At 38.8% G+C, this 15,629-nt stretch overlaps 1 protein-coding gene across 4 annotated transcripts in view; it reads left to right on the forward strand.

Annotated features, from left to right (window-relative positions):
* The window catches only part of THEMIS (thymocyte selection associated), a 91,826-nt gene extending 76,513 nt beyond the window's left edge, over positions 1–15,313 (forward strand). For 3 of the 4 annotated variants that reach the window (XM_035323208.1, XM_035323210.1, XM_035323209.1), the window contains exons 6-7: positions 8,069–8,225; positions 13,201–15,313. In XM_035323208.1, the coding sequence (XP_035179099.1) occupies positions 8,069–8,225; positions 13,201–13,210 (167 nt within the window). In that variant the 3' untranslated portion in view covers positions 13,211–15,313. Of the gene's footprint in view, positions 1–8,068; positions 8,226–13,200 lie in introns of those variants that run through there. The other variant, XM_035323211.1, reaches the window with a different exon arrangement.
* The last annotated feature ends 316 nt before the right edge of the window (positions 15,314–15,629 follow it).

The raw sequence follows: 15,629 nt of genomic DNA on the forward strand, positions 1-15,629 counted from the left end.
TGAGGAAGCAGTTTACGCTAAGTATATAAAGATGCCTTCAACTCATACTTTCGTATTTTGAAGAAAAATAATATTGAGAAAATTACTTGACCATTAATTGCTTTAAAATTTGCAATTTGCTTGGATTTCCTAAGAATATTTGATAACTGGTTAGGTTTTCTACTTATCTTTCAACTTTTTCCCTTTTTCAGAACATATTGAAGTTGAGAAGCTAGATAATATGAGGACAATTCCAAAATACTTTGAAGTTAATATAAAAAAATCTGTTGATTTCATTGATCTGTCAGTCATGGGTTATATCTGAAATATGAACACATCACATTAATTACAACAGTGGAACATTTGGAAGACTAAGGCACAAATACTCATCCTCACAGTATTTGTTAACTGATAATTGATATCATTGTAAGAATAATTCCCATAAAATTTCTCTTCATGGTCTTCTCATTCAGTGTGTGAGAATCCTAAAAAGGACTGCCTATCTAAAACTATGCAAGTGCAATATAAACAATTTTTATATTGAAAGATTACTGCAGCATGTTGAATATTCACTGATTCGTACTGCTGTGGAAGTTGATTATTGGGGACAGTTTTTCTGAAGGTATTTAGGTATCTAGCTGTTTTGAAAGATAATACCATATTTGTTATTCTGTGGCTTTGAAGAATCTCCCTATAGGATCCATTTTGTTACTGCTTAATGATCTGATTAGATTATATGGTAGTAAATGTTGAAGCTTCCACACTGGCAGTTAAGGAGAATGACATCCTCTATTTAAGCTCCAGAACGAAGTTATTACCAGGATGGGTCAATGATGTACTCTCCGGTGCCAAGGAAACTACCTGCAGGTCACTTCTGTCCATGCTACAGGGATCAGTTGGATCACTTGCATGGGTTGGTCTTTGTGGGGTGAGTCAGACACGAGAAGTGGGGAGGGACACATGACCAAGGCATTCTTACTGAAGTAAGCCAGACTTAAAGGTTACAATGAAGACTGGCTTCTCCACAAGTGTGGGTCTCAGCGCTCATTAAGGTGCTTTACCTTGGTGGGTTTAGACTCCTAGCAGACTGGGAAAGCCACAAAGGCTGAAGTCACATAATGCCTTTATAGTCAAGATTTTTCAGAGATTTTTCTGTTCCTGTAGTGAGAAGCAGTGTTGTGCAGTTGTTTCCTGTGCCTCTTACAGGAACTGTGCAGTAGTTTCTAAACTGAGATACCCCGGCTGAGAAAAGAAGATTGGAGTTACCATTACTAAGGCTTTTGTCCAATAACAGCATTTGGAGGTGGCCATGTGTTTCCATTCTTTATGTAGGGGCTATCTTGTGTTTCTTGCGTACATTGCCATAAAACCGTCAGGTGTTTGTTCTCACTTCGACTGCTGCCCAATTGGTTTGTCTTTCCGTAAAGAGAGCAGATAGAAGTCAGGAGGGAGATGGCCCCATACCAGACACCAGCTGAGATCTCAGTTCAAAATATGTAGAGCTACATTTTTCTTTGAGGCTTGCTTATTGACTTTAAGATGTGCATGGTTAATGAGGTCCTGTTGCTCTCCTCATCCTCAGCAAGGAGGCTTCCCAGCCCATTTCCAAATCACTTTTAGGGGAGCTTGAACTGTAAGAATAGTGCTCAGGAGTTTGATGTTTCAAACAAAAAGACAATGGTAGATTACTGACTTAATCCTTCCTGCTTCCAGTAGGAAACATTTATTTCAAACTTCATGTATCAGTCAGGCTCTCTTTTTTTCCCTAATCATTTCCTACCTCTATTTATTCATTTCATTTTCCTTGAGTTTATAGCTAGAGACCTGTACTTTGCAAATTGTCCTAGGTGTATGCCCAAGTGTACATTGGTGTCAGGGCTGCTGAAGGCTTGCTTGCCCCTGTGCTGCAAAGATTTGCATCACTTTCTTTCCATCTGGCTGAGTTCTTACCCATGCTTCTGATTTCAAACCCCATAAATGTCTGCTGCCTTATTCCTCATGAAACTTGCAGTTAGTTTTTAAGCTCACCCTATAAGCTACATTAGCTTAGACTACTCCCTGAAGATCAGATAAAGAATAGCTTCTGTTTCTGAGGGTTTTCAAACAAACTCTTAGGACCTCTGCTCAGCACACACATAGAAAATCAAGAGTCATAAAGTTTCTTTTAAAAGGCTATGAAACTGCTTTTTGTTTAACTGCCTTAGAGTACCTCCCTTTCCAAACTACCTAAATTTGAGCATAGTGTTGGAGATAGGCAGATTTAATAACCTACACTGAAGAATTGTGATGGATTGTACACTGACATACCCAGATCAAAGATAAAGGTTTTTCTGAAAGTTGTGTGTTAGTATAGCCCTAATTACTGGGCTTAATTCAAAGATAACTGCAATATTGTACAGGAGATTGGATTAGATGATAGAGCAGTTCTTCCTGGCCAGTCAAGGGATCCCCAGGAGTCCACTGTTGCGTGCAGCAAGCTTGTCTGTTCCAGAGAGTATACTCTGCTCTGCTAATTCACAGGATAATGGATTAGAAAATATGTCAAGACTAATAACACAGACACACTCCTGTGGATTTTGAGTGGGAGGAAATGCACCATTCACTGACTAATTTTTAAACTTCTACTAGTGAATGTTAAGCCACCCTCCAAAGCACCAGCCTGCTTCAAATTCCTAATAAGGATAATGAATCTGTGCTTTCAAAAAAAAACATTTACAGGCACAATTGATATTTCTTACCATAGGCCAGATCTGAAAAGGCAGCATGTTTTTCTTTCAGTTTTAAGGTCTCTATTGTGTTTCCTTGCAGAGTTCATGTTAGTGAAGATAGGATTTATTATCTTGGTTTCTAAGAAATAGAACTTTTTTTTTTTTTTTTTTTTTTTTTTCCCCATGTTGCAGTTAAACTTGAATTGGCCACTAAAGATATTATCTTATTTTCTTAGATTTGACTGAGTTTGAATTCATTAGAAATAGCAGCACTTCTCCAGGATCATAATTCTAATCTGAAATCTGCTATATCAGTTTGTTTTGCTTTAACCTTGAAATTTATTCTAAGTGGAGTCTTGAAAACATCACCTAATCTTCTTGTATATGCCTTAGGTTTCTGGAGTTGTTACATTCTGCAATAAAAAAAAATGTTTATGTTGATTTTGTTTATTGATGCCAAGACATTTTAGGGAAGCTATTTATGCTTTTCTGACTTTAGGCATTGATTTAGGAGGCCAGTGGGCTGGAAAAAAAAAAAAAAAAAAAAAAAAGAAGGGGGCTTCTGATTACAATTCAGAGTACACATAAAATGTATATAGCTTTGGCATAAAGAAGGTTTAAGAAATTTCTGCCCCTGTGCTGTAGCTTGCTGTTCTATCATTTAGGGCAATACATTTGCTTATGGGGTTATACTCTAAACCAAATAATAAAATGAATTGAACGTAATATTTTCAAAAGCTTTAAGCAAAACATAGTATTCTGAATTATTTTGAAAACAAAACAAAACAAAATAAAAACCAAAACCTTTCTTTCACAATGTCTCGGGGAATCTATACTAGTGTTCTGAATTGATATATAAGGATAAGCAATATGAATCAGGAATCCTATACTGTATACATGTGTACATGTATGACAGTTCCCTCCAGCTTCTACACTTTAACTCCATCTTTGATTAGGGAAAAACTGTTATTACATCCTTTGGCTCCACTATCTTTAGAAAAATAATTGTGCTATTTTCCCTGGTTTTTGAGCCATTATCAAAAAGCATATTCATTGCTGATGCATCTTCTGAGATAAGCAAAATAAAAATAAAAAATGAGAAAATGACTTAAAATAAAGAGATTGCATCATTTAATAGGATGGTGATTACACCTTGGTAGATTATGTTTAAAGATTTTCAATCTGTTTTGTTCTTCAGTAAAATCTAACATACAGCAGGGGACAGAAAGTGCTCTGCATCCTTCCGTATTTCCCTCGCTTATTAGATCTGACTGATTTTAATTGCACTAATATGCAGAGGCTCCAGGAGCATGCAGAAGCAGTTACAAGGAGGAGCTGTTGCAGGGTTACGTGCCAGGTGACCAGGAGGGACTTTGCAAGAGTCACTTTTGCCACTTTCTGCCTGTGCTATCCAGTTTTGTGGCACTTCTCCAGCTGCACCAGCCCTGGGAGGAAGCGGCTGTGCAGAGCAGCAGCTGGGAGCGGGTGGGGTGCGTGTTGGGGCGCTGAGACCTTCTCTGCACCCTCCTGAACTGAGGCACGATGGCACCCAAAACATGCTATTCATTAAAACCTGTGGTAAATGTTTCTCCTCTGTGAGAGTTATTGATGTACTGAGGGTTTATTTTACAAGAAAGAGCAGTAATGGAACAGTGGACATCACTGACTGAAGGATTCAATAAAACCAGCAGGGTAGGCTAGAGAAGTGACAAAGAAGAATACTTAGAAATAAAGGACAGTGAAAGAAGTCAACATTTGTATCTTTCTGGAAATCTATTTTTTATGCTATTAAGAAACAAAATTTAAGATTAATATTTTCAAAAAAAATGGCCTATTATGTTCCAGACATGTATAAATATTAAATAATAAATATTAAATATAAATTAAATTTTAACCTTACAGTACATATGAAATATTTTGATTGTAGCTTTTAACAGTTTTTAAAGACATGCTAAATCATCACGTGAAGGAATGGCTGATGGATACCAGCCCAGGGAACAGTCCATTATTTTTATTGGCTCTGATTCTGCTATCACTCAATAGCTTTCAGTATCACTCCCTAAGGAATTAGCTCTCATTAGCATCGAGGACCATCGGAACCAGGCCCACAGCAAATAAAGCACTACTGTTCATAAAAACACTTTGGCTTATGCATATGCTCTTCACTTCTGTGCTTTTTCACTTAAGTGATGCTCAGAAATAAGGGCACCGTTCTACCTTGTTTAATTCACAGTATTATTGTGCATAATTATTCAGAACTATTGTTTTCAGGTTAGGCATATCTATAAACACTAAATGTTATTAATGTGGCTGAATGTTAATTTATGCAGCATAAATCATCGGCTGAAATATTTGCCACAGTTATAAAACTGTGTTATGGTCATTGCAAGGCATGCTTAGTTGTGCAGCCTTGTATATATATGAATTGGTGTTTTTAGCACTGATTGCATTCTAGCAGTGGAGCTGATGGGTTGGGTTCCTTCTGTTGCCTGCATTTTGGAAAAGGGCAGAATGGAGAGTTATAACAACTATTTGCAACCTTGAAGTCTGTGAAGGAATTGTAAGTATATTCAGAGGGGAAAAAAAAAAAAAAAAAAAAGAAAAAGAAAAAAAAAGAAAAAAAGAAAAAAAAATCAACAAGAAAAAAGAAACCAAACCTACCCACTTGAGGATATGAGTGAGATAAATGGAAATTATTAGTCAGCAGAGTACTCCCTTTCCACTATAAAGACAAACATAATTATACAAATTGTTCCAGGAAGAGCAGAGTTAATGAAATTTGGTTTAATAAGGGTTCAGGTCTGTTGTCCCCTACTGCTCCTTTCCCTCATTCCCTGATAATAACCAAAACTCTCCTTATGGCACTCCTATCAAATGAAAAAGAGCAGGTCTAGAGCTATCTGTGTGTTGAGTGGCCAACCAATACGAACATGCTGATTTATCCTGCTGTCTGCTGCCAAGTGGAGTGTGTAACAGATGTGTTCTGCATGCCTTTCTTTCAGTAGAGGAACTAATTCAACTCTCTTTGTTATAACCACGTTGTGACTTCTGCCCCTTTTTCAAATTCGTCTGAAATTGGCAAAATAAATAAATAAATAAATAAAAGTACTGAAGAGATTGATGGATGGATAGATGGCATGATGACATAAACCTTGTTTTCTTAGCAGGCTAAGATGGCATATCTGATTCAGTAATTCAGTGTTGAGGCTAATAGATTTTTTTCAAGCAGGGAAGCAAATTGCATTGATTTCACTGTTCAGAATCCCGTTGGGATCATTCAGCTTGTCCCATTCATTGCTTAATGCTTTATTGAAGTGTAAATATATACATTTCAGAAGGCATCCTACACTGATTTGGGATTGGGGACGGCTGTGATTTAGTCTGGCCTGATGACATTAATTTCCTTTCTCCTTGAGCTGTCTTGCTTGGAAGCATATCATTTTGATTGTCTATGTTTGTGAAAGAAGAAAGTCTAGCTATGCCATCCATGTGCAACCTGTACTTTATATCTATATTAGCAAGTCTAAGTGCACAAACAATATTTCCATTGCTGAATCACAAGGATTAGCTTATTCCTTCGGTGCCTGTTTTATTCATTAGTTTACTTTTACTGATATCAAACACAGCCAACCTGGAAATGAACGGCAAACCTGGAAATGTTTATTTATAAGAGAGTGGCCACATGTTTGAGTGAGATCTTCATTAAATTTGCATCACAGGGTGGTGGTTGTTGGGTGGTGGTTGTTGGTTTTGCTTTTTTTTTTTTTTTTTTTTTTTTTTCTCCCCCCCTTTTGATATCAAGATCTGGAAATACATTGCTAATTTATTCATTCCTGAAAAGTACCAGGGGTAGTTGTGGGTAAATTGGTCCATGGTAAATTGTGTCCTGGTGTACTTGATGAACTTAATGGTTATTTCTAGCATTCAAATTTCTAAAAAGGAGTGGATCACAATTTCAGAAAGAGATGAGTCCTGCCCAGTTTTTCAGGGAGAGACACCTCAGCCATGGAGAGAGGGGTCTGGAGATTGCTGAGAGAATGAATATACAGGTATTTTCTTGGTGAAGGGGAGCACCATAGTCCCAAGAACAAGCTTGAGAGAATCCTTCTTTGAGAAACTCAGTGCCATAAAGAAGGATATGTTTGATAAACATGGCCTTGCTGAGATGTCAGATAGGTCGTGAGGGCTTGACACATTTGCAGGTTGTTTCAGGTTATGTTGTAGCAAATTAACCACACAGGAACAGCTGTTCCAGAAGCAGTTTTTCACACTGTTTTGCCATTTCACATGAAGCTTCTTTCTCTTGAAAGAGTGTCCTCCCAGTTCCATTAAATGTGGACAATCCCAACGTGCGGCCTGTTCTTGTCCTGCTGCCACCCATCTCTTCCCCACCGCAGCAAGTGCCAAGAGACATGGTGGGTCCACAGAGGGGACATGGGGCACTCAATGACTGATCCTTGTAAGGTCCTGCTCTGTGTGATCGACAGTCCCATGTGCCCCATGCCACTACCTTAAGTTTCAGGCGTGCAATAAGAGCACACAGGCAAGGCAGGAGACCACAGGGCCTTCTGGCAGCAGACTGTCAATCACACGTGAATGATAGCATCAAGCTGGAGCTGCAAACAGACCTTGTGTGAGGGTCTCTGCCCTAATGGGAAAAGGCCACCACTTTTTGAAAGGTCTGTCCTCAGTATTGCTGTAGGTTGGTCTTGGTAGACACAAAGAAATGTACTTCAAATCTTTTCACTTCAACCTCACACCACTTCCAAGCCTTCATCTCTCTTTGTTATATTGCCTTCTGAGTAAGAAAAAAATAGGGATTTTAGTTCTAGGAAATCTCAAAATAACATCACAGTTTCCTAGATACAGACTCTTCTCTTCAGGCAAAGAAACACATGAGCACAGGAGCAAATCTGCAATAGGGTTGGTAGGTGCTGCATGAGGTACGTGGACTGCTCATCTCTTTATATGCTAAGACAGTTTTATCTGTCTGCTTTTACACTGTTAATGACCACGCTTTTTAAACATTTTATTAAACCTTAGAGTTGTCTGTGGACAGATAGCTATCAGGGAGTGGACAAGAGATTATCTGCTTTGTCCACAGATTTTTCAAGCACAAGTGTTTTGCAAAATCTGAAAGAGGAATCCTTAGAAGAGTGAAGACCATTTTATAAAATGCTCATCTGGGTTTCATTCTTGATCTGGTACAAATGCTGTTTGGGAATCTGAGTAAGTCGTTTTAGATCTCTGTGAAAATGCAAAAAGTGAACACTGCTTTCTTCATTTTTGACGTTTGTGGTTGCGTGTGTGAATTGTACATTTTTCTGGGCAAAGGCACAATCTTCCATTTCCTTAACGTTATTTATTTGTTGATTACTCAGGTCTAGAAAATTACCCAATTGGAAAGTGGGAGGGTGAAGAGGAACAGGAAGAAGAGCACAACTATGAGTATGTGGATGAAAACGTAATTGAAAACATAAGAAAAGTATTTCAAGACACCACCACTAGAAATAAGGACGTACTCTCTGAAGATAGAAGGTGAGTGAGCCCTATGATCACATATGGATGCAAACAAATGCATTCAGAGTGATTTTCAGATTTACCAGTAACCATCATACTTCACAATGAGGAAATGTTTTCCATGGCAGCCACCACCATTGCCATGTATATTCTGTAAACAGTGTGTACCTCAGAGGTAGACACAACTATTGGTGACTCTCTGTTGCACTTAGCAATGTCGCCTTTTCTCAAAGTTAGACCTGTGGTTGTTCTGGTCATGTAAGTGCACAGGCATGATCAGGTTTGCAGGTGGAGACAAAACCTTAATTAGACCAACAGTTATAGTTGCAAAATACATGGAAACCCAGATAAAAGCTTTGTATCTAAAATCTTGTCATTGTTTTCTGATTTGTGCCAGTTTGGTGTAGCAAATACTGATACTACAAATACAATCCTCTGATTAGAACTGGACACCTTGTAGTCCATAATTAAGGCCTGTCTCTTGAAAAACTTTCAGGAAATTATTTGTGTTTTCACTAAATTCTTGTGTTTCTGCTCTGGCAGTCTGCAGAAGTCTTAAAGTGCTAGTAGAGAGGACTGTGCCTTCTAAAAAGTTCAGGAATCATTTCCAGCCAAACACAAATTAGATTTTTTTTCTAGATCTTAGTGAAACAGCATAGTTCAAACTCTTTTTGCTCATCGCTGAGCCCTCTGAACCATCAGTGAATTTTTATTTATACGAATGAATTGATTCTCTTATTAAGAGAAATGTCTGAAACCCCAGAAAACTTTGAAATTTGTTTTAATGATTTAGAAAAACATTTTATTATGAAGTGCTTGCTTTTGTTTTTATTTCAAAATATACGTCCTTTTTATTTTAAAATGACATGCAACATTTTTATTGCATTTGAGTTGGGCAGTATACTGAGTCTGAAATAAGTATTTTATTTTATTTTATTTTACTTTATTTTATTTTATGGGAAGTTCAAAACCCACAGAAAACATATATAATCGAGTAGAATTGTCTTGAAATATGACACAAAAGCAAATAGAAGCCCTCAATTTCCCCATCCAGTATTCCCCAAACAAGGTTTCTTACAGTTTCTCTCTCTCAGTTATCCCAGTGGTTCCCCTGCCCTCCCCCACAAAATTGCCCTCTAAACTCAGCACAAAGAGTGGCTTTTAATGAGGACTTGAGGCAGTGGAGGTTCTCCCAGGCTCTGCATGCATCAATAGGAGGGAGGGTGAGCAGGAGATGGTCTGCCCCCTCCTCCAGCACTGGTGGAGGTTCATTGAAGCTTCTTGTGATTTACCCAGTACCTTCCATGCTTCCAGGGCAATTACCTTATCTGTGTGGCCAATTCTTCTCCTGCTCACTGCCACAGAAGTTGAAAAGTTACAGGAAAGACCGAAGAATGAAACAAAGTAGGGTGTTTCACATACTTCCTCAGTCCACATACCACTGAGCATGTGAGCTTTGTCTGTAGTGCAGAGAAAGAGAATGAAACTTTTTTGTCTAAAATAGTTCTATTGACTATAGAATTTCAGGACTTTTGCATGAAAGCAAAAGTACAGTTTCAAGAAGCAATGCCAGCCTATAAAATTAGCCTGTAATTATTCTACTTACTCCTGTTAAATCAGCTCCTTTACGTCTTTATTCACCTGCCCTTTAAACTCACTATCAAGAGAGATGAGGCTTCACTTTATTAGTTGCTTTGTTTGAGGGCTCTAGCAAAACATGAAAGAAAGGACCTTTGCTGCCTACGGCGAGATCACTACCTATCTTAGATTATGAAGCAGTCCCTTAAATTGTCTTCCTCAGTGGATGACAGAACTATGTGTCTTCTGAAATCATTAGCTAGCCAAGAAGCACGTAGCTCATCCAGCCTGCTGGTCCCCCCCCGACCATCAGAAATCTTCCATTATGGCTTCCTCACCTGCATTTGTGAGCATTTTAAGAAATACAGATTTAATGTAGGCATATGAAATTAACATTTAGTGTGGGCAAAAGACCTATAAAACTTCTAGTCAGGTAAAATGATTGATGAAGCTTAAAAATCAGCTTTTGAGCTGTGTGCTACACAGCTTTTTGGAGGGTGTAATTAAAAAAATAGTTTGGGACTTACTTATAGGCAAGTAATACAAAAAACCTATTTGTATCTTGCATCTCTGCCAAATGCCTAACATTTGAGCATGTTAGTTCTACCTCAGGAACCGAGCAGTAAGCCATTTTCCACCCATGGTCCCATTCTCTCTCAGGACATTTGTGTTACTTATAAATATTTTCCTTTAATATATTTGCATATATGAGGTATCAAAATGAAATCTAGTGATCCAAATTACTATAGTATATAGTTATTAGGAAAAACAAACAAAAAAAAAGGGGGGGGTTTAATGAAATTCAAAAGCAATACTCAAAAGCCAGTAATTCTGTGAGAAAATCAGTATTTTTTATTTGTAGTGTTTCATCAGTGCCAGAAAAAATCCTTCCACAGTCAGGGCCAAAGCATGCCAGAGTGGTACTAGTTAGAGCTAGTCCTCACCCTAAGCAAGAGGGAAAAAGAAAGAACAGGGATTTGCCTTGGGTCATTGCTATGTTAATTTTGATAGAATAAATGTGCCCAGAGGGTCAATGATGTTAACATGACCTCATCACTCCAGAGCAATAAGCAATTAAGCAAGAGACTTGAGTACAGATGCCTTAGCTTGCTATAGCAACAGCCACCATTAACATATTTTGCCCTTTCATTAAAGATACAAGAGAAAGTAGGAAAACCCCCAAAATAATTTTAAATGTGTGGCTTTATTTTTAAGGACTCAACAAGTTTTTTCCTTTTACTGCCATGTTTTTTTTTTTTGTTTTGTTTTGTTTTGTTTTGTTTTTGGTTTGGTTTTAACAAGGAAACTCCTTGGTTTGGCAGTCTTATAGAAGGTATTAAAGATGTTAATAGCTGTTTTTGTTGGGTGTGAGAAAAAGAGAGAGAGAAGGTTCATTGAACTGAGCTGGAATAGTACTGATGCTGCTATAATGTCTTATCCCATGTTCTTGGAAACAAAATGAGATGGAGGCATGGAGTGATGTAAAAGAACAGCAAAAAACAGTGAGGGCAGCTTCTGCCTCCAGTGCTGATAGCTGCACGTAGTCTCGTGGCTGGGAAAGGACAGAAACAACACAGTCCAGCCACCTGGAGAGCTGAAAGTGTGCACTGGTGTCGGGCTGTTTCAGGATGTTGCTTTCTGGACTTGAACATCACACGAGTGCTGCAAAAGGAATGGTCTCAGTTGACTAAGCCTGGGTGCATTTTAAATGGGAGACAAAAAGTAGAAAAGAGAGAGAAGTGCAACAGGGAGTGAAAAATCTACACAGCTGTGTTTTCCTTTTGCCACAAGCTGAACATTTAGGTGGTTTTGTTTGAACAAAGCTTTTTAATTATTATTTTAAATTTGGACTTATTTTATTTTTAAGCAATTGTATGAAACAGATTGAGGTAGATTTTTATTTTTTTATTTTTTGCATTGGTTATGATGAGATGAAGGTTCCTGTATGGCGGAAGGTTAGAGTCAGTGCTAGAAATGAAAACCAACCTTTCTGACCCACTGCATCTTCATTAATCCTTTGGTACTGATTTTCTAAGACATTTATTTGGACTTTTCATACTAGTGGTCCTCCAAGATAGCAGTTTCTGTCCTAGAAGCCCTTGGTCTTAGCTGAGTGGCTGATGCAAACTTTATAGTACTGGGGATGTTAAATTAGGATGACAAATCCATAACTGGAGTAGTATGTTCTCAACACTTTTGAAAGTACTCCTACTCTTAAGTGATTTGCAATGCAGATTTAGGAGCATCACCTACTTTGACAGTTTTTGTTGTTTGGTAATTTCTCTACTGCTTGGTGTTTTCAGTTTTTCTTGATATGTGAACCCAAGATTATTATCCATGGCACAATCAACGCTGATTGCAGAAGGAAGAAGGAGTTTACAGGGAACAAACAGGGTGCTGCTCTGAGAGCTGCAATGCAAAGACAGCAGGACTTCAAGAAACCCATCTCAAAGCAGTTGTAGGTTTAAAGACCTTAAGGGCAGGGGAAACTACCTGCCTACCATGATTATCTAGACATTTATCTAACACACACTGACCTTGCTTTTCCTCCAGAGGACAGATTAAAATGTGCATTTTTGTGGTGTGGGAGACTGGGAATGGAGCCCACTGATGAAGCCTTAGCCCATTGGCATATTGCTGTTAAATGTTAACAACAGGTGTTAAATATTATCAGCAAGGTGGTGAGGCCCTGGCCCAGGTTGCCCAGGGAAGCTGTGGATGCCCGATCCCTGCAGGTGTTCAAGGCCAGGCTGGATGGGGCTTTGGGCAATGTGTTCTGGTGGGCGGTGTCCCTGCCCATGGCAGGGGGTTGCAATTAGATGGTCTTTAAGGTCTCTTCTAACCCAAACCATTCTATGATTATATGATTCTGTGATTAAGTTATTAATTAACTTCCCTCCAGATCTGTGGCTCTACTACACCAGCCCAGAGCACAGCCTCTGGAGCCCTCACCAAGATGGTGGTGTCTCTACTCCAATGTCTCTTAGACCAGCAACACCACACAGGTTTCACGGGTGTAGTCACATTGGAGACACACTGAAAAAACACTTTGATGGAGTCAAAGATTGTATTGACTAAATGAGCTCTTTTACCCATATAGGTCAAATATTTCCCTAAATTGCATAAGCTATGAAAAGAAAAGCTAGTAAAAGAAAAAATAACTGGTTTGAGTTTCATACACTTAGTCTAAGTTTCTGGCATAGCTGTGTCAGAGTCATATATTAGCTTTATTTTTGCTGTAGTCTTGGGATTACTGGTATAATTGCACTGACAAACCATTTTATGGCACAGATGAGCCCTAACTCACAGCCATTAATTTGACTCAAGAGCTCATTCACCTGCACTCCCTGTGTAATTTTTAAACCCAAATGTAAAGGTTTCCTGTTTCACCCTGTCATTTTGTTTTGTTTTTCAGAGACATCTGAAGCAAAATAATTCTGAAATTATCTGGAGACAAATAGGAAGCTGCATCCTTCACATAATAAAATCAACTGTGACTGTAAGAAAAAGCTGCTCATGAAAGCGTCCTTGTCTCATGAAGAGCATATGAGGCTGTAATTTAACTATAATAATCCCCTGAGAAACTAAACTGCTTACTCATCCTAAATAAGAAGTCAAACCAGATAATGTCTCATGACCCTTTGAAGGGACAAAGTTCTTCTTGTACATATTATTCATGAATTCGGGTAATGATGCCAAGTCCAATCTTTCATTCTTATTGCACCTGAAATACCAGTTTATTTTCTGAACCACTGTAGGGCATATGCAAAAGCAAAATCCCTTACTGAAACAGCTGCACTGTTGTTTAGTTGTTTCCTTTTTTTTTTTTTTAGAGAAGGAGGAGGTAGAAAAGGGAATGAAGGGTTGTCTAAGGTGAACTTACATTTCTTTAGGCAGTCACATATGCTGCATGTTAAGGCTCAAAACTACAAATGGCCAGATTCTTCCACTCTTTCAGATGATGAGCAATCCTTTATTGCACAAGTAGTACTGTTGTAACACAAGCAATTCACCCTGGAAAGCAATGCCAGTCCTCCCAGGGGGGAAGTGCTACTCAGTAGTGCTGGTAGTCCCTAAATTAGGCAATACTGCCATCTCCATGGCTCCTTGCACAGCCTGAGTTCTCTAGAATCACACTAGATACGTAGATTTTGCTATTATGTTCAGCAATTTGCTGAAAACCCTGCCAGGAAGGAAGAACAGAAGCTGGCACTGAAGGAGTAGTGTCCATGCCAGTGTTCCTAACCAAGAAAAAGGAAGACTCTGCCCTCTGAGAGGTCAGGGAAAAGCAGTGCTGAAGAGCTTCTCCTGCTAATTCTGGTACCTCGCATTCCCAGAGAAGCACCTGGAAGAAGAGGCTTTCCTTTCAGGAAAGCATTTTCTTTCAGTTTATGCTTCTGAAAATGAAAAACAAGAGCCAAATGCTCACACTGTATCTGGGATACAAAACCTCCTTGGCCCATAAGGAGGGAGCTTCCTGTGTGCCCCTTCCCTTCCCTGAGAGTGCTGGGCAGCAGCAGTGAGGGCTTCTGCTTACACGGATGAGCATCTCCATGCACTTGGCAGAGAGCACATAACCAGTGCTGGCATTAGAGCTGCCGTATTCCTGTCTGAGATCCCCGTGTGCAATCACACAGAAGCTGCAGGGGTACAGTATTAACATTTTTGAGTTGCATTGGACCTAATCCTCATGTTCTGGCAGAGAACAGGAGTGTAGGTGTCTGTAGACTGAGTCTGATGCCCACCACCTATGGCATACAAAATAAGAACAGGGCAGCACGTGCACTGGATGTGTTAGATCTGGGGCAAACACATACACCTCTGGCAATGCTTTAACTCTCAAGGGAAAAAATTACTGAGAACTGATGTGTAAATACACAGTTGATGTGCCAAGAGTTTCCAGACTCACAGCAGCTTGATCAGAGTGGCGTATCCAGAAATGCCAGACAGCTGCACAGAATAGTCAAACTTCCCAGACGGTTTTAGGGTGGAGATTGGGAACATGTTTAGAAAACCTAGACATACCATATTTTTCATCCTTCTGATAAGTTAAAAAGCAAATGCTCACAAAAAAAAAAAAAAAAAAAAAAAGCCTTAATATGCTTTAAAGAAGTCTTTTCAAGCAGACAGTATAGTATCTTCAGACTTTCCTATTAAAATTCTACTGAATGATTAATTTTTGCTAATGCAAATTAATTTAGGATTTCTCAATATTGTCTTACATTAATTTATTCAAGATAAATGCTCATGCTCATTAAAACTGTTGCAATTTAAGTATTAAGAATATCTCAGAGTGCTTTGATTCTATGCATATGTAGCATAGAGCATTTTGAATATCTCTTGCTATTACGGGGGCTTGCAGTTCTGTACAGATCTTGTAACTGGCTGACATATCAGTTGGGGGTTTTTGAAATACTTTTTAAGAATTTTGCACAAAACTCCATATTTCATGTTGTAGCAGCTCAAAACAGCCAGGTTTGTTGTTGTTGTTGTTGTTTTTGGTTTTTATACCAAAAAACATGGTCTGGTATGTGAATAAAAAGAATTTGTTTTGTATTTTACTGGTTGTTTTTTTCTTTCTTCCTCTCCTGAATGTGATGTTTTCTTCTGTTGGATTTCTGAAAGACATATTACCATCACAATTTTCTTTCCCTGAAATATCAGAAGCCTGAGATTTGTAGCAAGAAGTGAAGAGAGAAAAGCCAACAACCTCCTGGGCTGTACTAGGCATTGTGTCACCAGCAGGTCGAAGAATGTGATCCTTCCCCTCTGCTGAGCACTGGTGAGACACCTGGTGTGCTAAGTCCACTTCTGAGCTTCCCAGCACAAGAGAGACATGGGCAC

Source organism: Oxyura jamaicensis, chromosome 3 (genome assembly GCF_011077185.1).
Source record: "Oxyura jamaicensis isolate SHBP4307 breed ruddy duck chromosome 3, BPBGC_Ojam_1.0, whole genome shotgun sequence".
NCBI lineage: Eukaryota > Metazoa > Chordata > Aves > Anseriformes > Anatidae > Oxyura > Oxyura jamaicensis.